This window comes from Falco rusticolus, chromosome 1, assembly GCF_015220075.1.
Source record: "Falco rusticolus isolate bFalRus1 chromosome 1, bFalRus1.pri, whole genome shotgun sequence".
In the NCBI taxonomy this organism is placed as follows: domain Eukaryota; kingdom Metazoa; phylum Chordata; class Aves; order Falconiformes; family Falconidae; genus Falco; species Falco rusticolus.
The window spans coordinates 185,144-206,862 of record NC_051187.1 but is presented as its reverse complement, the minus strand read 5'-3'; the positions used below and the strand labels follow the sequence as shown (position 1 = coordinate 206,862).

Below are 21,719 nucleotides of genomic sequence, written 5' to 3'. Positions count from 1 at the left end.
GGTTTATGGTCCATAACATGACAAAACACAGCTTTTGACATATTTAAATATTTATTTTATAGAATCACTTTAAGTGTGAAACTGTAGCTTGATTAAAAAGCTGCATCCTGATATATCCACACAGCCTACTGCATTGTCAACACAAGAAACCTTAAAAAGAAGCTTGGACACATGGAACGGTTCCCTATTGCCATGCAGGAGAATGTAGTCCTTTTCCAGTTTAGTAAATGCCCTGCCAACTCAGAGCATACTGCCTCTTTGGCACACCTAGTTTGGGTGACCAGTGACTACAGTGTGAAACTTTCTACTACTTGGTTTTGCTACCATCCATAAAAAGCAGTGTCCTTTTTGAACTGCAGTTTGCCACATAATCACTGCCCAGTCCATGCTGTCTATGGTACCTTACAAGGGGCTGCTACTAGTGAAAGGGGAAGAAAAGCTCCAAGAGGATAGCTCACTATCAGTGTTCGAAGACAAAAATCTCATCAAGAACTCATGAAGTTTCACAGCTTTCTGCTACAGGAGGTTGAAAACAAGAGCATAACCAGTGTTCTTGTTTTGTTTTTAAAGTACTTATATAGATACCAGGAATCTCCAGAGCAATTAACAACAAATCATTAAACCATAGGATGCCTCAGCTCTAGTGAGCAGAAGACCCAATACAGAGGTAGAACATACCACAACCCACTGTTCCACAAGTCCCCCTGTTTTCTGTAACAGGCTGTCTGTGTTACAGGTGTACTTGTCACAGAACAGCCACTGTACTAGCTGGACTTAGATCCAATTGCCTGCACATTCTTATTCCCGTACCTCATAGCCACTTCAGTAGATAAGAAGGAAAGGAGAAATTTAAGAACGAGCTGCAGTAAGTAGCACTCAGCTTGTTTGCTTCTCACTGGAATTCACTAGAATCATGCAGAGAGAACAGTGTACCCAGGTAAATGCTGAAAGGTTTGTGTTAAAAATAGAGTGCGGGGAACAGTGTGTTTCAGGAGGCTGACACCTCTGCTAAATTTCATACTTGAATACACTGCAGGCATTTGCTTACATTACACCACTTTTCAAACAGCAGGAAGTTAAGCAACTAGCTGAAGTCCACAGTACAGCTCAGCACAGCTATTTAGAAATCTGAAACTTTTTCTAGGTCCACATTCTAGCCATTAATCATCATTCCAGGTTATGCAATGTCACTCTATTATTCTCCTCTTAATTCCGTCTCAGACTTTAGCACTAAACCAGCAAGTATTTGCTGAAGACTTTGTGAAAGAGTGGTTTTGCAAAGTTGTTTTTTTTTATGCTGTTCTTCATGTCAGGTAGGGATTGCATATGGCCGAAATTTGGGCTAACAGGAAAGGAAGTGTATGGAGCCCCATTTCTTCCACTTTCAAAACTAAGCTTATTTAAAAAGCAGCAGCAGGTGATACTGCTACAGCATTGAACTTCTGCCTTTGTGTGAGTGTGCAGTCTGCATTTTACTGATGGGGTGAACTATTTACTGAAACGTGAAGAAGTAGAGTAAAAATAACCACTGATCTAGTCCTTAAGGTAATCATAAGTTTATCTGAAGAAGCTGAAGTGGAGTAACCACAATCATACAATTAAAGGTCCTCAAATTATACCATTGAAAACTTCCTTGGGGCATTACAGCTATCTAGCATTCCTCCTGCCTCACAGGCAGCAAAAGATACAGCACAACTTCAGACACAGGGCACATTTCATTGACCAGTGAGCATGCTCTGGCTCATACTACCTGCTGTGGGCAAAGCAGGAGAAATGATTACCATCTAGTCTGGCAAATATTTCTTCAGTATCAAATATCAAGGGAACAGTCTTGGACCTGGCAGACCACCATTATAATCAACAGCTACTGCAATTCAGCTGGTAAGAGCACCAAGTCTGACAAACACCTCCATGGGAGGTACACATGGACTACAGGAGAGAATGCACACTGTAAGCAACTTATCCAGTCCTGAATGAGCTTACCCTTAACACAGGGTTTTCCCCATGACAAAGGCTTTCAGCCTCGTTTACCCTAGTGATTCCAGGATTTCTGGTGTTTCCAAACAGACCCTATTCTGGCCCACAGGTGGGGTTTTAATATGGCAGGCCACAGAAGCTCTTAAGTAATACTGTTCCCAAGAAAGGTGAATGAAAACTTCCCCTCTCTTGTCACCATGGGGACTACAGTCTTCTACGGCACTCCAGCTTCAAGACAATGGCCTCTAACAGCAGTAAGAATGCTGTCATTCCCAGCGCTGCATTTGCCTAGGATGTATCCAAGCACAGATTCACAATACAGACGAAAGCGTAAAGTGACTTACACAAGTATGACTGCAGTCGTTTTACAAAGAGCCACTGGACAAAAGAACAAAGATTCTTCTTGGAATGCCCCAGGCTGCAGCTGAACAAACCACACCTCTGTTTTTGTAAATAGAGTCTGCCTCCTTTGTAGATGCCTCTGGTTGTCTCCCAGAAAAGGAAAAAAAAAAAAACAAACCAAACCCAAACCCAAAAGTCCACAACAACTCCTGTCTTACACAAACGAGATAAGATACAGGCGTCAACAACCAGTCAAGAGTTAGGACATCTTCTTAGCAGGGCACCAAATAGTGTCAGGATAGAGCAGACAATGGACAGATTTAAATCTATGAAGAAGAAAAAAAAAAGTTAAGACTAGAATTCTCCATACAAGGAACATACTGGCATTGGATGTACAGCAGTCTAGTGGAGCTGAGAGAGTGGGTCTACCTGCCTCTGGCACAGTGACATGAGAAAATATCCCCATTAGTGGGTTTGATCATTCTGCAGTTGATAAACACGAACAAGGTAGGGAGATCTTGTTTTGGAAGTGGACACTCACCGCGTTGGATCTTGCTGAAGGCCAAACACTCCTCCCACACTCACAACATTGTGTTTGTTCTCAGGGTCCCCGTAACTCAAGGTTACCTGTAAAAGCAAATAAATATTCAGAAATTGTAACACTAGTGCAGAAAAGAGCGCGGGGATAGCAGGACTATTAATGAGGTATGCAGAAAGACTTCAAGGACCCTGTCTAATCTGAACAGTGGATCACATCTGAAAAACTGTGGTTAGTTTTTACATAAGCAGTATTGGCACTGAATAGTAGCTATCAAATGGACCGCTGCTCATCTAAAGGCAATGTGGAAGAATAAATGAAGGAGCTGAAAGTTGCATTGCCCTGAAGGACAAGATGAGTTACAACTGTAAGCTTTGTAAAGGCATTAATCCTGTTAAAGTCTGTACCTTCACTAAATGACATATGTTCATCCTCACCAGCCATTGCCTGAAGTCTGCAAGAGTAGTGTCTTAGCACAGAGAGAAAGCAGAAACGTTTGGATGTTAGACAGCATGCAAAGTACTGCCAGGTGACAAACCCGGCAACAAAATTTAGACCCCTGGAACTCCAACTCTCTGTTATTCTTCCACACAAGCACTGTATTAAGAAATTTTCAGGTGCCAGGTACAAGATAAAATAAAAAAGAAAATATAAAAGAAAATATAAGTTCTTTCTAATTGTAGATTTTGGGTTAGCTGTTACAGTCTCAGGGACACAATGATCACCCCTGAAAGGCTGTGTTCAGCCTACAGTTACATTCACTGACATGAAGGAGATTACATCACACTGGAATTTGGCCCTAAGCGTACAATTCTGCTGCCTAATAGAATTGCCAGGAAATATAACCAAACAGTTTGTAGGGGCAAAACCGCACTTGTTTTTCAAGAAGTGCAGACAAAGCTTCCGGATAGCCTTATGGCTCCATCTACTGCCCGTAAGTAAAAAGGTATCCCAGCAATTAAAAAACTACTTGATTTTTCCTAAGAAACATTGATTAAGTTTCTGGAGATTCAGACAAGTTAATCTTAAAAATGATCAAACATTTAAACTGTGTCTTAGTTATTGAAGGGGTACTTGCTATAGCTGTGAAACTAGTCTTTGAACAGCACGAATTAAGACTGAGACTCCTGGGCAAAGATAGAAATACTTTCCTGCATGGCAGGCAAACTAAATACTGCCTCCTACACTTGCTGCTACAGGGACTCATAGAAAGTCAGAGTTTAGAAGGAGATGGGGAACACCACCTTAACATAGCAGAATGTGTCCCCAAAGGAGGGGACAGCTATAGGACCTAACTGGCTAGAGCAGAAAGTACACTTTTTACCTAAATGAAGGAACTGGACAGGACACAGCTCTGAGCAACTCTGTAGACATCCTTCTTTGCTGAAGAGCGCTAAGTCTAAGGGGAGTACTCTTTCTGATCAGACTGATGTGTAATTTCAGGAACTGAACATGAGCCTTAGGCCTACCTGCTGCAGCACAGACTCGCCTTGTAGTCTCTGCAGATTTTCCAGGTGGGAATGGAACAAAGGGCTGTGCAGCAGCTTTACCTCCAGCAGCCCTTCAATGATATAGCCGATAGTGCAGTCATCAGGAAGACGCACTCTTTCTGCCGTACTGATGAAGTTGCCCAGGCTGTGAGACAGAGCATAGGAGACAAGACGAAATATGCTTTAAAGACTACCAAACACATATTGGTGGAGTTTAGCTAGGAAAAGTGTTTACCTGGCCCAGGGACTCATCTTCAGGGCAAGACCTCTGCTGATACAGAACCCTGCTCCACCTGTGGCAAACCAGAATTTCACGGTTGTCTTCTGAAGAGCAACAAGAAAAAAAACACATAGTAGTTACTGATAATCAGCTTTTTCCATTTGGCTGGGTAGGGAAGGAAACTTGAGGTTCTACTGGATATCACATACTGCACTTGAGTCAGAACAAGATTACAGATTAATTCCTATTTCTTTAGGCTGCTGAAAGCCCACCTAGCTTTTCTCCCAAATGAAACTCTATCCTGGAAATGACACCAGGTGAACCATCACATTAGCACAACTGAGGCAGCACACATGAAACGTAACACTACAGTCCTACTCCTACCCAATTCCATCTGTCCCCTGGTCATTCTAGCCAAAGGTCACAGCCAGCTCAGTGTTCCTGTGGAAATCAAAGGTGGACATGGAGCCAAACCAACTAATGGACCAAGAAGACTACTTTGTTGTGCAGTCTTCCCTAACACGCTGCTTTGTAACTGACTTGCTGGCCAGTGAACTGATTTCTCTTTAGGCCTGTCAGTACAGGCAGCCTAGTGAGAACTTGTCCTTTAGCATGACAGAGGTATATTTGCTTCCACTTCTTGAAAACCTAGTAACCACTCAGTACTGGAAATGCTTTATATACCAAGAAAGCTTTTGTCACCCATCTGAGGTTGGTTCAAGATGCTGACACTGTGATACCACTCTCAAAACAAACCAAACCCAAAACAAGGAACACTTCCACCAAAACCACTAAAGGAAAAGGAAGAGTCAAGGCGGGGAGGCCCTACTCACCTTACCATGAGGGAGATCACCAACACAGGTAAGTAAAGGACAAGAAACAGACAAATTCTGTTGTACATATGCATATGAGGTAGATCAAAGGTTCATTTAACCCAGCACCCTGTCTCTGAAAGTGATCAGTGCCAGGTTCATTGTCTGCAGATTAAATCACTTGTTTCTCGGGGGGAATCCTATGAACTCTCAAGGTTTTAAAAGCTTAGGTGGTCAGCATGTCTCAGACTAACTGCAAAGTTTGCTTACTGATCCATCACTTTGGACATGGTCAGCTGCTTCAATGGGATGGTCCAGACTCGGTCGTCCCACATAAACATCCTGGCTGTGTGAGAAGGCAGATAAGAGATGCAGAAGAGTCTGAGGGTTGACGTAGTTGTCATCATCCACATGGCAAAACCATCTTCAAACAAAAATTAAGAAAGTTAGTGCAGAGCAGTGACAAAAAAATGAGTTACATGTTTACAGCTGAGCCTCAGTCTTTCAGCCTTGGAGCAGAATGTATTTCCCAATTGTCCTGAATGACAGAATTTGGAAGCTGAAAGCACCCACAGATCCTAATTTTGGAAAGAAGCTGAAATTAACAGTCCCCTTTAGGTGATCATCCTTTCCACCTCTCAGATGATACTTATTTATCAACTCTGCTTCATGCTGTGCTCCCTTCCCCATGCTTGTCACCACATTTTAGCTAATATTGCATCCCTTACTGGAGCAGAGGAGGTTACTCAAGTTTCCTGCGAACACAGAAGTGGAAGAAACAAAGTCAATCAGAACAATGTGTTTCACCTACTTTTGCCCAGATTCCAGGAATTTATCATATTCCACAGACATCTTGCAGCAGAGAGCTTGCCGGGTATGGACAGCAGAACAGTTGGTGTTGATCATATGATCCCCTAGAAAAATACAAAGATCATCCCTTTCAGGTTTGAGAAGCATGTGTAGTCCAAAAAAAAGAGACTACAAAGAAGTGCATATTTGGCACTAATACTGTACATCTGAAGTGCATATGGTGCACACATGTAAGAGCAAACTGTAGGACAGGCAGGGCTCATGGGTTATGCATATGGCATGCAAGCTGTAGAGTACATACAAATGTGTGAGTGCAGGGTATATAAATAGTGCCATGAGACTGTATGCAAAGGAAACACCTAATATAACTTTGGACCAGATAGACTTAAGCTTACTAATGAGAAGGAAGTAGGTGAACCCTGTATTCAGGAAGTTCCAGGCATCTTGTCCAGGTGGTAATAGGAACAGCATATTCTCCTGTGAAAGGAGAAGTTTTCTCCGTTTCCTCCACCTTAACTTCCCTAACTGCTTGTACAGCATGAAATAAGGATTTCTAGGGAAAGCACAACAGAAACAAACCTCAGTTATAAGACACAGTATGTGCCTATGGTACACAGCTTACCTGCTTTCAGGCGTAGCTCCCGATCCTCCCAGTCTGTGAATATAAACGTCTGTGGGAGACAAAAGCAGTGTGTTCACATTTAGGAATTTCAGAAACTAATTTTGATTTTGCTCAGTTGCAGTCAGAATTCTGAATGTTCTGTCTGGCTAGTTTATTTCACAGTAGCTGCTGGGAGTAGGGTAGGGATTGGTGGTGGACAGAACCCCAGCAACTTCAGCCCTTGCCTTATTTGATAAGGTTTCGTATTGCAAACCAGGAGAGCCTCAACTCAGTAAAGCATCCAAGATTTTACTCTCCTCATCTCAGGGTACAGTCAACCAATCTCCAGACAGGAACGACTGTCTTTCTCAGAGTACCTCCCCCTGCAGCTTCAACTCTTCTCCCTGGCTAGGAGTCCTCCAAGCTGTCAAGCAAGCTAGAAGGAAAGAATAAAAGCCAGTGGGAAGTGCCATGTGGTAACACTGCCTTGTCCCAGCTGCTGGACAAAATTGTGTTAACATGCTTGGACAGACTGAAATTCCCAAACAAGGGAATGAGTTCTATGGTGTTTTGTGGAAAAAAACCTAAAGTTGCCAAACTACTTGCACCAAAACACTGGCTTAGACGCATCAGCACAGGGGCTCTTTCAGTACCACATACTATTTTCCAGTGACACAAAAGCCAGCAAACCTTCTGCTGGGACCACTGAGCCCTGCCGGCCACTGACTAGCTCAGGCGGCCGTGAGCTTCCTGGGAGGCAGGCCCAGACCCAGGTCCGCAGCCCCCGGCCTGCCGCCGAGGCCTCACCTGCCCCCTGGCCCGGGAGATCCAGGTTTGCAGCAGCAGGTCCAGCCGGCTGCGGTGGTACTTCCGCGTGGTCTTCACGGCAATGAAGATGTCCTTCAGCTCCAGGCTCTCCCGGGCCGTCGGGCGGCCTCTCCGCGCAGGTTGGGGGCTGCCGCCCAGGCCCCCGCCGCGGCCGCCGGTCCCCGGCCCCCCGCGGGAGCCCGCCCGTGTGCCGGGCAGGCCGCTGCCCCCGGTGGCCGCCCGCGGCGGCCCGCTAGGCCCAGCGGGGCGCGGCGGGCGGCGGCGGGGCGCGGCGGGGGGCTGACCCCGCGGCAGCAGCAACAGCAGGAGGGCGGCGGCGCCGAGGGACAGTAGGAAGCAGGCCCTGCGCAGCCCCAGGCAGGAGCCGCTCATGCTGCAGCCCTGCCGGCCCCCGCCGCACTGCGCGGCCGCCTCATGGCCCCGCGGGCAGCCGAGCGGCTCCGGGAGCCCGGCCGCCCTCTCCCCGCGCCGCAGCGGCCGGCGGCGGCCGCCGCGCTCCGGAAGGCGGCGGCGGCCGCACCCGGGCAGCACTGACCCGCGGGGGAGGCCGCCCCAGCGAGCGCGGCCGGGCCCCACAGGCGGCGAGAGCCCCGCAGTCCCACCCCGCCCACACCGCCAACCGGTGCGCCGACAGCAGGGGAGACGGGCCGCGGCCCCTTTAAGGGTTTCACCTGTCGGATGCGGGCTCGCGGCGCGCGCGACCCGGAAGTGGAAGCCGCGGAAGGGGGGAGAGGTGGGGAGGTCAACCGGAAGCGGCGGCGGGGAGGGGAAGGATGCCGCTGCCCGTCCAGGTCTTTAACTTGCAGGTACGGGGCCGTTGCCTCCCGCCACCTCTGTTTCGCTGGGGGCTGCTGCGGCCGCGCTTGACCTCCTTCCCGCGCTGTGTCTAGTAGCACGGCCCGGCCCCGCCGTGGCCTTCGGGTGGCGCGGTGCGGCCTGCCCCTCGGCTCCGCGCCCGCCTCTCCCCTGTGGGGAGGGAGCCGCTCTCGGCCGGCCCGGGCTCGCCCTTTCGCCGGGCCTGCGTCGCTCCGGCCGCCGTTCAGGAGGGGCAGCGCCCAGCCGAGCGTCCCCCGCCGCCGCGGCGGCCCTCTTGCGTGGTTCTCGAGTTCTACGTGTGCCGTAGGTAGGGCTTGGGTAGCGGAGCGGGGTGTAACGAGGTGGCGGATGAAGAAGAGCCGAGGGTCTGCGGCACGGGGGAAAAGGCGCAGGAGCCCACAGCGGGTCGGTTGATATGCTGAGCCCGGACCTTAAGTAGCCGCACAGGTGATCCCTTTGCGAGTTGACTGCCTGTCTTACCTTTAGTAGCCAGAGGGTTCTTTGTCAGTGTGTGGGGTTGTGGAAACTCGGGGTAGGATGTGGGGTAGTTCAGCATCCAGCTCAGCTTTTTGATCAGTAACAGATCCGTACTGCATCCCTTCCAGCAGTAGGTCACTCCCGAGTACAGCAGGAGACTTCAGCCTGAGTGCTGAGTGCCAGCTTGTCAGCTTGTATGAGGCCTTATAAAGTACCTTCCAGCAGGGCTCAGAGAATGTTGGGGAGTGAGCACTGTTTTATTTGCTTTATGAGTAGCTCTTAAGTAAACCTTGCATCTTGCTTCAAAAATAGTTGTCTTGAAAATGTCAGAACTTGGCATGTCTTGGTGGGAATTCCAGCCCCCTTGTGTTTTGCCATGTCTGGGAGTTGAGAGAAGTGCAGACTACAGCCTACCAGTGTAGCAGGGCACAAATAATTTTGTTCCACCAGCTGGAGTTGCTGTTAGTTTCTGTAACGCTGATTTCTAAGGAGTCCCTATGAGGTTTTTATTATGGAAGGCAAACAACCTAAAAAAAAAAGCAACCCCAACACAGTGTTTCTGATGTAAGAAAAGAGATAAAGTAGATAAAAATGAAAAAAGTAATGGTCTCAATATATGGTGACTTAAATGTTTTTTATGCAGTTTTCCTGAGTGGTGATCTGGACAATCAAACTCTTCTTTGCACCCTCCCTCCCTTTCCTTCATGCAGAGAGTAACAAACTAGGGAATGTACTTTTGTATGCTTGCTTTTGCTTCAGGTTTTGGGAGATTTCAAGCCATTGTTGAAATATGTGTGTGTTTGGTACGCACCAGTCAGTGAAAGAATAAATAGGCCATGGGTGAATACAAGATGCATCAATTTTTAGAGTTAGGAAATTTGGGTCTGCCCTGTTCCTCCTCATCAAAAAAAAAACCCAAAAAACCCCACCAACCCAACATGCAAACCCCTCAATCTTTGATTGCTTAACAGACAGCAAATTCAATAAAAACATGGAAATAATTTGGTGTTGGTGGGGGCAAGGTGTTGTCATTTTTGTCCTTTCTAAGGTCCACTTATGCAATTTACCCCAAACAGGTAATATCTGTGTGTATTTGGCATTTTATAAGAAGACATTCAACTTGGTTTTCCTGAGGTTGAATTGGTAACACCGAGGGGGAATGTTCAGCACACTTTTGACCAGGAGGAGGAGAAGTATTTTGTGCTAGCATACCAACTTTGTTTGTGGGACTGCATAGTAAATTGGTCTTAAATGGGAACCTGTGCAGGTATTGAATTGATGCAGTTGTACTGAGGTCACTCTACTGGTATGATTCCTCATGTGGGTCAAAGCAGTGCAAGTTATACTGGGAGAATAAAATTCTGTTGTTCCTGAAAAAGGGAATCTCCCTAAACAGTTGGACTCGGATAGCTATAGTAGGATAGTTCAACTAATGGTAACTTTTTCTAGTGCAGATAAATTTTTTCCCAGTGTTTGGTAGAAAGTGTGGAATTGCCATTCTTCATTCTGTTCTTTACTTTTTTTAATACTTCTAAAAATTGTTGTTGTCTTCCCTCCCCCAAATACTACTTTTAAGCATTAAAGTAGCTTTGAAAAGTTCTGGTGAGCTTTTTGGGTACTTTTTTACTTTGGGAGCTTCTTGAGTGGAGTATTAATGTCTGCTCTTGCTCAAGGGAGAGAAATGGAAAGTCATTTGGAATTTAGCGTGCATGCTCAGGATACTTTGCGGAATCAGATTTATTGACCCTTTCACTTTCTTGCTTGATAATGTACCAAACAAAATAAAATGCTCTGTGCGAATGGTGAGCCTTAGTGCAGCTTGTTTTAGACAAAACATCATGCTGAGTACTGGTGTTGCTAGAGAAAGGTCCTAAACACATCTGAAGACTGAGGAATGTTTTTTAATTTTTAACATTTAATCTGTATTTAAGCAAGTCCTTAATAGATTGAATCACATGCTTGTTTCCTGCTCAAGTGTAGTAAGCTACTTTTGACCTCGTTTTGCTGTTTCAGGGTGCAGTAGAGCCCATGCAGATTGATGTAGATCCACAAGAAGATCAGCAAAATGCACCTGATATCAACTATGTGGTGGAGAACCCCACTCTGGTATGTGCTGGGTGGGGGCTAGTGGGTTACCTTTCTTGGGCATGGCCTCTTCCTTTAAGGCTTTTGAGAAGCTCTCTCATTTTACTCCTTGTCAAATTGTGATTTAGAGATTGATTCTCTTTAAAGCAAGGTGGGGTAAGAATAGCAGTGATCTTTTCTGTAGTTCCTTGTCACGTACTGACCTCTACTGCACCTCCCGAGATGAGAGAGGAATTGCTGTTCTGTGACTTGCTGTGTGCTGCCTGTTTGACAGCTTTTGTTCTGAAATAGTTTGTACATCTTTCATTGTTTGCGGAGACATCGTTCCTTTATTTTGAGGCTTGTTCTTTGAGGAGCAAGGCTCAGGTGTTTTAAGTACAGAATTCTTTCATTGTTCAATCCTCCGGAGACTGGCTAAAACCCTGTAGAGGCACAGAGTTACAGAAGACTATTTACTTATAGCAGTTTCTTCAATTTTGAGTTAATGATTTGAGATTTTGGCCAATTTTTATATGTCATCTCTGTAACAGTGAGAGGTAGGTGCTGCAGAAGAGAACAAATATGTTAATTGGAAAAAGTTAAAGCAACATTAGAATTGCAAAATAAAGCGTTGTTGGGAAGCTCTGGATCTCACATAACCTCTGAAGCTTTAATTTGTTCCTCTTGTCCCTGTGCCTTCTAACAGTTGTCACACGGTTAATTGTGTTTACTGCAGAGCCCTTTTTTTGTTGTTGTTGTTTTGTTTGGTTTGGGGTTTTTTTTGGTTGGTTTTGTTTTTTTCCAGCGTATGACCTGATACCTTGTTTGATTTCATTGCATTTCAATTCTGTTCTGAAACTAGAGTGAGGAAGCAATTATATTGTGACCTTTACGCCTCTGTTATTACTATGTTATCTAAGTCTGCCACAAAAATTAGTGACTTTCTTTTCACCCTAACTGATGTGAAGGACCATAATTCCCTTTTGACATTCAAAGAGCTGAGGAGTAAAATGAAATTACTCCGTGATTTTCAGGAGTATTGTGCACCGTCAGGCATGAAACTGTGGAAGAAAGAATGTTCCTGCCTTTGTATTTTTCAAGTTCTGTAGCAAATAAGCACGAATCCTAAATACAGATTTTCAGTGTGCACAGTCCTGTATCAATCTCAGAGCAAGATTGTTCTTGCACAGAATCAGGCAACAATCACGTTAGGAAATGCTACTGTGACATTTGTAGTCATATCTTAATTTAGACGTATGAGGGTCAGGGAGTCAGACATGACACAGGATGCATATTAAGTGTGGACAGGCAGCCTGAATCTAATGTTTTCTTCCTGCCTGACTTTGCCCTGAACATTCTGCTACAGTAGTTTGCACATGTACTTCTGTCTTCAGGAGATCTCCCTGCAGTGCGGTATGGTATCTTTACTAGACATTTTGTGCTTCTCTTCTCCACCCCCAGACAAGGCTTAAAATCTGTTAAGTGTTCAGAATTTAAACCTCAGATCCTTCCTCAAGAGTAAGAGACCCTATTTGTTCTCAAATAAGATGTTGTAAGAAATTAGTATGAGCAAAAGAACGCAAATTATCATATGGAAGCTATTTTTCAAGTAAAAACCATCTGGAATGGTTTTCTGATTTAGGAAATTTTGGCTCAAATGATGGAATCTTGACACAATTATTAACAGGCAATGTAACGGGTGCTTAAAGTGGGTGAGCTGATTAGCTTTAATGGACAGCATCACAACTGAAATAAAAAAATATGTAAATTGTAATGTACTGCATATTTCTGAGGAAGTTGCTAATGTTTGAAGAAAGCAGAAATGGAATAATCTTACCTGCTTTTTTATTTGTCTGAGCCATGTTGCCCTCCATGAAGGGGTCAGGACTGCAGGAAACACTTTGCAGGTCACGGTGCTGTAGCCTGATTTAGTGTTGCCATCTTTTCCTTCTAAGACCAGGTTTTGTTTGCAGGATTTGGAGCAGTATGCATCCAGCTACAGTGGTCTGATGCGAATTGAACGGCTACAATTTATTGCTGATCACTGCCCACAGCTACGGGTGGAAGCTCTCAAGATGGCACTGTCATTTGTCCAGAGAACTTTCAATGTTGATGTGTATGAAGAAATCCACAGAAAGTTGTCTGAGGCCACCAGGTACTAAGAGATCATGGGAACCTGGGGAGAGTTTTTGTTTGAGTTAAGACTAGTGTGCCACAGTGGGGGATGGTGCATGTGTATTGCTAGCGTGTTCATTATGCAACTTGCCTTTGCCCTTATTTGATAGCAATGAAATGTGTGTATTCAGGCCTAAGGTTTAATCTTTTTTAAAAGATTAAACACAGAAGACATTATCTGATTCTGAAGTCTCAGTGTTTTAAAAGGCTACAGTTAGATACTGAGGAGAGTTTAGTCCTTGTGACTGCTTCAAATATTAATGAACATGGTTGTCCTTTTTTAGTAGATTATGGACACAAAGCCTCTTCTAGATGCTTTTGTGTTCATAAATGAAAACCTTACCTAACTGTTTGCCTTGCCTTGGTATTTTTCCCCCCCTCCCCCTCCCACCCCCGCTGACAAGAGGTTTGCTGTTAAAGGTAGCCTGTGATACTTTACTTATCCATCCCTACTTTCTATCTTTGTGTTATTTTTGTTGCTATGCATATTTGTTGATTGCTTTTCTGTTTTGCCTTGGGAGTCTTTACCACTTATGTGTGACAGTATGTTTGTTCATTGTTTTCTTATATGTGAAAAGAACTGTTGGTAAAAAAAAAACAAACACAAACCCAAGAAAACCCACCCACAAAACAATAAAACTCAGAATATATCTTTCCATTTACAATATTAGAAAGTGAGCTCAATGTAAGCAGATACGTTGACCTGAGCGGAATGGAAAATGAAGTTGAATAGTATCTGTACAGTATAGCTTTGCTATGAAGCCATTGCAGTACAGCTGGGGAGAGAACTCATGAACATGTGCACCCTGTGTTGCGTGTACAGATGTTTGACTGGATTCAATGACTCTTTAGAGTTATTAAATACTTTTATAGAATGTAATATTTCATTGCAGCACTGTTAGTAACTTACTTTCAATGGATTTATAGAGCAGGTTGTTTCTTTAAAACTAGCAATGACTGACTTGTTAATAAAATACCTGCAGAAGTTCAGTAGGATAATTTTGAGAAGATCTGTAGACATCTGTGATGCTTATGTTGCTGTTCTTACTGGAAATCCTAGCAGTCATCATCTTTTTTCCCCACCATCCTTGTTTTCTCCTTGGTCTATTTTGTGTATGCAGTACTGTTTGTTAGGGTAACAGGGCCAGGTGCTTTAACAGACCTCTGTTTTGAAAAGTTTGCAGCATAATAGCCCCCTTTAAACTCTTTTCTTTCAGAGAACTGCAGAATACACCTGATGCTGTCCCTGATAGTGGAATTGAACCCCCTCCTCTTGACACAGCTTGGGTTGAAGCTACACGCAAAAAAGCTCTTCTTAAACTGGAGAAACTCGACACAGATCTGAAAAATTACAAAGGGAACTCCATCAAGGAGAGTATCAGGTGAGATGCAGAAGGCTCTGCTGGAGCAAGGAAGAGCATTTTGCTCCTCCAGGCACCTTACACAGGATGTCAACTGCATTGAGTGCCTTAGGTCAGTGCGTTGAGTTACTTGTTTGGAACAAACTGACAGTGTCCTTTTCTGAGCACACAGTTCATTGGTATTTTAATTCCTGTGCTCCAGGAGAGGCCACGATGACTTAGGTGATCATTACCTTGACTGTGGGGACCTCAGCAATGCTCTCAAGTGTTACTCGCGAGCCCGTGATTACTGCACCAGTGCTAAACATGTTATCAACATGTGCCTCAATGTTATCAAGGTAGGAAGGTTTGCAGGAAAAATAGTACTTGGTGTTTTCTGATACCTGCTGTAAAGTCCACCTGTACTTTGCTCTGGTTACACCTTTTGTGTCTGCAATGATGCTGCTTATCTAAGTAACACCATTTATCCATGCATATTCTACACTGTTTCTGGCTCTCTACAGGTCAGTGTCTACCTCCAGAATTGGTCTCATGTTCTGAGCTATGTAAGCAAGGCTGAGTCTACACCAGAAATCGCAGAAGTAAGGTCCTGCTTTTTAACTTGCATGAGTTTTCCCTTGTTTTCTGTCTCCAAAATTTGTGAGACAGTTTATTCCTTTCCCTCTTTACAACTTGCTCCCTGTAAGACTCCATCTAACAGTCTGTTCTTCCTCTAATCCAGCCTCCTTGGCTGCTATACTATTTCTGTGGCGATTCATTGTTGCTTTTCTCTCACGATATGAGTGCAGGAAATATGACTCACTATTAAATCAGAGAGAATTCCCATCCTCAATTCTTGCCATATTCTTTCCCAAAACAAATAAGATGAAGTTATCTTTCTGTTGAGATTTGCAAGTTAATTATTAGGATGTAGTATCCCAAGGACAGTTATAATCAAAATGGGGTTTATGTTGCTTGCTCACTACTGCTTTTCCTTATCCTTTAGCAAAGAGGAGAAAGAGACAGCCAGACACAAGCAATTCTCACGAAACTGAAATGTGCAGCAGGTGAGTGAATCCTTCAGCTTCCTGTATTGTCTGCCCTGCCTGTTAGCTGTCTGTAGGGCTCGTTGACAACAGTGTGTGCTTGGTTTATTTTTTTCTCTCAGGTTTGACGGACTTTGTATTTTCTCATCAGAAATGCAAAATTTAATAAAGCTGATGAGATGGAACTGCTGACTTTTTTTTGCCATTTCTTTCTTCTCCCCAAGTTTCTTCAGAGAGGATGCCAGTGTGAGTCAGCGTAGTTCAATGGACACTAGATAGGAGTCAGAGAATCTTATTTCGCTTCAATAGTGAAGGCACTAGCGACTGTTTGGAGGCCTGTCCTACTCTCCAGATCTTACAATTTCTCCTGATTTGTATGCTATCACAAACTAAGGACTAACTTTTTCTGGTTCCTAGGCTTGGCCGAACTAGCTGCTCGGAAGTACAAACAGGCAGCAAAGTGTTTCTTGTTGGCATCATTTGATCACTGTGATTTCCCTGAGGTGAGGACCAAGAGGGAGCTGTGTGCAAGTCTTGGAGGGGATGTAATTCTTCTCAGTACTAGGTTGTTAAAGTCAGATATTGTAGTTATTTTCACAGTGCTCCTGTGTATTTTGGTGGTGCTGTGAACCGAGTGGTTGGGGGTTTTTTTATATTATTTTTTTTAAAAGTCTCTCTTCTTGGGTTCTTTAAATGATCTACTATAGATCACGTAGGAATTACCGGTGAGATTTATATATCTGTGTAGCTCAATCAAAAGACTGGCTGTTGGTTGGAATTGGTTTCTGCTCTCTTAGCAGTGATCAGTCACTCCTCAGGCTCTGGGTGAAGGCCTGAGAGCACACTGAGTGGTTCCACTAAATTTAACAAGGGCTAATCTTGTCACTGCATGAGAGACTGGGGTATAATACTTAATCCCAACCTCTTTCTCCCACCCCTGCACTCTCTCTCTCTCGCCACCCCCCCCCCCCCCGCCTCTCGCCACCCCCCCTCCCCCTCTCTCTCCTGCCACCCTCCCAGCTGCTGTCTCCTAGCAATGTGGCTGTGTATGGTGGTCTCTGTGCCCTTGCTACCTTTGACCGTCAGGAACTGCAACGAAATGTTATCTCCAGCAGGTAGGCGATGCCTTGAGGGGAGTTTGTACTGGACATCTTTTGGGACATGGGATTTTGGTTGAGAGTGGATTCTGGTGGCCGTAATAGCTTTCTCATATAGCAGAGGAAGAATCACTGAGCCCTAGTTTGGCTTTAGCATTAAGTGATGTTTCACTGTCTAAAACACAGTGGTTAATCACAGCTGAAATTTTGGTAGCATAACAGAAGTTTCCAACCTGGGTCAAATCCAGCATCAACATAGCCCAATTTTCTGTCTCCATCAGCAGTCCATACCAGATATTAAATCAGAGGGTAAGAGCTCTACGGAAGGCAGCTGTAAGATAACATGTCTTCATGTTACCACTTGTTCTGGTGTACGTTAATCATATTAATAAAATGTAATAATTGTTAATACAACTTGCAGCTTAATATGATATATACAAGGTTAAGAGAATTAGTCTTTGGAAGAAAATGGATATTTGTGTGTCACAGATTGAATTACAATGATACTGAATTCTTGTCAGCTAAGTGTGTGGAAGCACAGATTTTAAATTTATGTGGAAAAAGGGTTGTTAGCCTGACTTGTATTGGCTGATTCATGGAGTGAGATCCCAAGGTTCAGAAATCTGTGGTGGAGAATTGGGAGAGCGCCAAGACAGTTGCATGCCTAACCTACCTATGGCATGCTGTACTTTGTGAAGGCTGTGAAAGGGAACACAAAGCTGGCCAGCACAGACTACAGTGCATTCATGGATGTGACCTATGTTTTCTGGTAGATCCTGATTTTGCCCTATTCCACCTCATTTTTTTGTTTTGTGTGGACAAACATTTCTAGTGCTTGGTTTATCAAAAGTCTTTTGCCTTCTTTCACCACAGCTCTGATGCTGTGCTGCATCTTGCTGTTTTACCAGCCCTGCTGAAAATGGGCTAGCTGGCCTGTTGGAGAGTAAATTCTTGGAATCTTCAAATGACAGTGAGAGTTTGTAACCTTGCAACTTGGAGTGATGAGGTTGCGGAGTATTTAAGTGGTGGGTTCCAGTGTCTGATTACTATCATCTTTATCTGTAGCTCCTTCAAATTGTTTTTGGAGCTGGAGCCACAGGTTCGCGACATCATCTTCAAGTTCTACGAATCTAAATATGCTTCATGCCTGAAGATGCTGGATGAGATGAAGGTGAGCTGCAAGGGAGCAGTGCAGAACAGACCCTAAAAGTTCCCTTTGCCTAGCCTGTTGTAAGAAGCAGTGACTGTTAAAAGTAGCTATGAAGCTCTTCTGTGTTTTCTGTCTCCTGATGTGATGAATGGAAATTGGGAGTAATTTAGCAGTGGAGGGTGGGGAGAAGTAAATATTTTAATATACTGCTAGTTCTTGTATTCAGTCTTGTTTTATGGTATTGTCTTGCTGTAGCGTAATATCCTTAAGTTTTAAGTATATACACATAGATGTTTCAGAACATAGGAATATATATTTTTCAAGGCTGCTTCTCGGGTTCTGATGTGGGTTTTTTTGCACAGGACAACCTGCTGCTGGATATGTACCTTGCACCTCATGTCAGGACACTTTATACTCAGATTCGAAATCGTGCCCTTATCCAGGTAATTGTTCCTGTAATCCTGAGCAGTGAGACAGGCCATCTCTTTGTAATTGCTTTTTCTATGGTTTTTTGGAGAGCAGGGAGTACCTTTGGCAACTTAATACTTTCTTCTTCCTAGTACTTCAGCCCCTACGTATCGGCAGATATGCGCAAGATGGCCACTGCTTTTAATACCACAGTGGCTGCTCTGGAAGATGAACTTACTCAGCTGATCCTGGAGGGACTGATCAATGCCAGAATAGACTCACACAGTAAGGTGAGTGCATCTGAGCCGCAGATTATAGACTGGACAGCTGTACTAAGATCAGAAACTCTCCATTCCTGGGACGCTTCAAAATTGCATTCATCTGTTGTGACTCGTATTCTCAGTAGGGCTGATCTGTGTGTAAACTCAGGTTCCGTGATACCTCAGCTTTGTTCCCTTGTGCAGAAGGGGCTTCCCACTGTGCAACCCTGTCCTAGCTCCTGTGTACAGTTCTCTGTGTTGGTTACAGATTCTTTATGCTCGAGATGTAGATCAGCGCAGCACAACTTTTGAGAAATCTTTACTAATGGGCAAAGAGTTTCAGCGACGTGCCAAAGCTATGATTCTGCGAGCTGCAGTCCTCCGCAACCAGATACATGTCAAGGTATGGGCATGTTAAATGTGGGCTTTGACACAGTGTTAAGGTTTTAATTTTTTTTAAAAAAAACTGAAACTATAGAAGTTGTTTAATTGAAGATTCTGGAGGGGAATGGATTTGGCGTGCCCACGACTGGACAAATTCTCACAGTAGTAAATACTGAATATATAAGGAACAAGTGTTTCTAGCTAATACATTGACCTGCTTGTACAACACAGAATGTCCTTTGAAGTTTATCTGCTTGGGTTGATTCTAACTAATGCATTCCAACTAATTCTTGATACACGTATCTCTTATCAAAAGAAAGATTGTTTGAAGTGATTATTTTTAGTAGAGGAAGTAAAAAATGCATGAATTGCTTGGAGTATTCCTTCCATGATGCAGTTCCAAAAGAATGCCCTTAGGGGAGGATAGGCCATCTGCTACAGAATGTGTTAAATTCTGTAGTGTATTAATCTCTGTGGTCACTACATGCCAGATAGGATTCCACTTCTGGGGCCAACAGCACCTTGTACATGGTAAATAGAGTGGCTTAGAAGTTCCGGTTTTACTTTTTTAGGAACAATTCTCATGAACTGTAACTACAGAAGTTGTAAACACAACACTTTTGCAAAGCCATCATTATTTATGAGTTGGGGGTATGCTCTCCCCCTGCTGCTATCCTGCTGTGCTTCATTTGGTCTCTCAGGAAGCACTGTGCAGCATATTTACACATCACTAACTAGGATGTGTTTTGGTCTTGTTGCAGTCTCCTCCAAGAGAAGGTAGCCAAGGGGAGCTTACTCCAGCTAACAGCCAGTCCAGGATGAGCACCAACATGTGAAAAACTTCAAGCACTACCAAAAGAAATGGTCCCTCCAGGACTACCCAGTGTTTCACCCACTAACTGCTGAGCTTCACAAACTGTCCCTGTCTCCCTCACTTCTTGCTCGGATTGAGAGGGTCAGGGCTGATGGTGGATAATATGAATATTCCAATAACTTCAATTCTCCTTGAAAAGAAATTCTTTCTAAAAACAGCATCCCTGCAATGGGTCGTCATTTCAATTTTGGTAGAACATCTCTCTCTATTCTCCTTCTTCCACCACTTGAAAGAGCTGTCAGGTTATTCATACAGATGCTGATTTGAGAGTTTTTCAGCTGCTACTCGTTTTTCGTTTCAAAGCTGCAAAAATAGTGTTAAGCTGAATGGACAGGCATGATCTAAGATGAGTTTTGCTGGCCTGAAAATACTGCCTTGATTCTGAGCAATGCTTAGCTTTCTGTTTATTCCAGATAAACCTACAAGTGCATTGCTCTCAATTATGGAGGTAGAGTTCTGATAGGAGAGATTTCCTGTGAGAAACTCTTAATGATTTTTCACCTACACCAGAAAACATGGCAGTGCTTCCATGCAGTCACAGGCCTTTATTTTAGGGTGTTATGTTTACCTGGATCCAGGTTCTTTCTCTCTGATCTCTTTTCAAAGACCTGTTCCCTGATGTGTTTCCCACTTGTGCGTGACCTGGCTTTGGGGTTCAGTGTTACCATAGCAGTAAATCTCTACTTCATGCAAATATTGCTGTTTGTCCAGTCTTACTGCCGTAGTGTGTGATGGCTTCCCAACATGTGCAGCAGTTGCTTCTGGTAGCATGGATAAATGACATAAAATACTACTCAAGTCCTGTGGAAGAGCTGAAAGCAGCCAGTCTAGGTGCCCGCTCTCCAGATGCATTTATTCTGCTTTTTCTTTTATAAAGGGGTTAAAGGTGGCAGCCCAGATGTGTGTGTTCTTTGTTAATGAAAGGAGATACGCACTGAATTTTCTGAAGTCACTGCAGCCTTGCATTCATCTAGTTCATAAGGCAAACTTAAGAATTTTGTTCCAGCCCTGGCTGGTCTGGCAACTGACTACAGATGTTACTGTTAATGTGTTAATGCTTTGCCCCGTGCCCCCCCTCCCCGCCTTTTACTTTGTTAGTAAGTTGTTATGTCTAGTGCATTAAATAGCAGGATTAAAAAGCTTCTGAGTATTTTGAGCTTTGTGTTAAAGTTGGGGTTTAGGTATTTTGATCTCAAGCCATTCATTTTTTGCTAAGCTTGATGACATTTTGTAGGCAATTGTATTTTGTTTTCTGATCTGGTTGGAGATGTGGCTTGGATGAACTGTGAAGAAAGTGCAATTTGAGGGAACATTCTAACAGCAAAGTTCCTGGACTGTGTTTGCACAGCTGTTAAATTGCAACAGTACTCTTTCCCTCTGGCTTTCCATGCTTTTTATGACTTAGGTGCTGAAAATGGAAGCAGTAGCTCCTGTGAGGTCTTTGGTTAAATGTCTTCTGTTTGGCATGGAAGAAGAAACCCATTTTTGAGGGGAGAAAGGAGAGAGCTAGTTAATTAAGAACTTTGAGTCAGGTATCGCTGATGGCCAGTTTAGTGAGAAAGGCAAGATGAGTCCTGGACATCCCTGTAGAAATGCTGGGAAAGTCACTTCGATGCCTTCTGCTCATGCTGAAGGAAAGTCATCCAGCCCTGGTAATACTACTTAAACGTACTTTCTTCCCTAAAATGGGCTGCTGACACCATTTCTAAGGATAAGATCTTATGCTCTGCTCTTGTTAAGATCGTTTTGCAACCCAGTTAGGTGCACCATGTAAGCCGGCTATCTTTGCTTACACACAGCTTCCACACTCTTGATTTTATTAGATTACTTCTGTTCCTTCCTAGAGGCTTTCTGCTGGAGGAATCCTCAGTTGTAAATGGATGTCTGCAGCATGCTGACTTGAGAGTCTGCTCTGCCAGTTACTAGTTAGTGCTTGCCTGCTCGTGGGAGGTGGCTGGAAGAGAGTATCCTTTAGCAGTCAGCATGGAGCCCACGAGGTGGCAACAGTAG

General features: G+C 44.1%; 3 protein-coding genes across 6 annotated transcripts in view; 1 reads left to right on the top strand and 2 right to left on the bottom strand.

Annotated features, from left to right (window-relative positions):
• Window positions 1–32: 32 nt before the first annotated feature.
• On the bottom strand, window positions 33–8,274 carry RFNG (RFNG O-fucosylpeptide 3-beta-N-acetylglucosaminyltransferase). Of its 3 annotated transcripts, none has more exons than XR_005106515.1 (8): window positions 7,598–8,274; window positions 6,812–6,860; window positions 6,191–6,293; window positions 5,650–5,803; window positions 4,583–4,671; window positions 4,347–4,492; window positions 2,861–2,946; window positions 33–2,645 (listed from the first exon to the last, which is right to left on the bottom strand). XR_005106515.1 is itself a non-coding variant. In XM_037402503.1 (8 exons), the coding sequence occupies exons 1-8, from the start codon at window positions 7,988–7,990 to the stop codon at window positions 2,579–2,581; spliced, it is 1,026 nt and encodes a 341-aa protein (XP_037258400.1). In that variant the 5' UTR covers window positions 7,991–8,273; the 3' UTR covers window positions 33–2,578. The 3 variants fall into 3 exon arrangements, 2 of the variants coding, with proteins under 2 accessions (XP_037258400.1, XP_037258392.1); XM_037402503.1 differs by having other exon boundaries at window positions 4,408–4,492; window positions 7,598–8,273; XM_037402495.1 differs by having other exon boundaries at window positions 4,327–4,492; window positions 7,598–8,271.
• Window positions 8,275–8,317: 43 nt separating this feature from the next.
• Window positions 8,318–20,401, top strand: GPS1 (G protein pathway suppressor 1). Of its 2 annotated transcripts, XM_037402475.1 has the most exons (14): window positions 8,391–8,424; window positions 10,925–11,017; window positions 12,949–13,130; window positions 14,368–14,532; window positions 14,714–14,849; window positions 15,015–15,092; window positions 15,497–15,557; window positions 15,954–16,039; window positions 16,557–16,651; window positions 17,699–17,804; window positions 18,146–18,226; window positions 18,344–18,481; window positions 18,720–18,854; window positions 19,597–20,401. In XM_037402475.1, exons 1-14 carry the CDS (start codon window positions 8,392–8,394, stop codon window positions 19,669–19,671), a joined length of 1,464 nt encoding a protein of 487 aa, XP_037258372.1. In that variant the 5' UTR covers window position 8,391; the 3' UTR covers window positions 19,672–20,401. The 2 variants fall into 2 exon arrangements, with proteins under 2 accessions (XP_037258381.1, XP_037258372.1); XM_037402484.1 differs by lacking the exon at window positions 15,015–15,092 and having other exon boundaries at window positions 8,318–8,424; window positions 19,597–19,869.
• The window catches only part of DUS1L (dihydrouridine synthase 1 like), a 28,817-nt gene continuing 20,230 nt past the window's right edge, over window positions 13,133–21,719 (bottom strand). Inside the window, exon 14 of the transcript XR_005106506.1 lies at window positions 13,133–13,151. The gene's annotated coding sequence lies outside the window, so the exon portion shown is untranslated. The remainder of the gene's footprint in view (window positions 13,152–21,719) is intronic.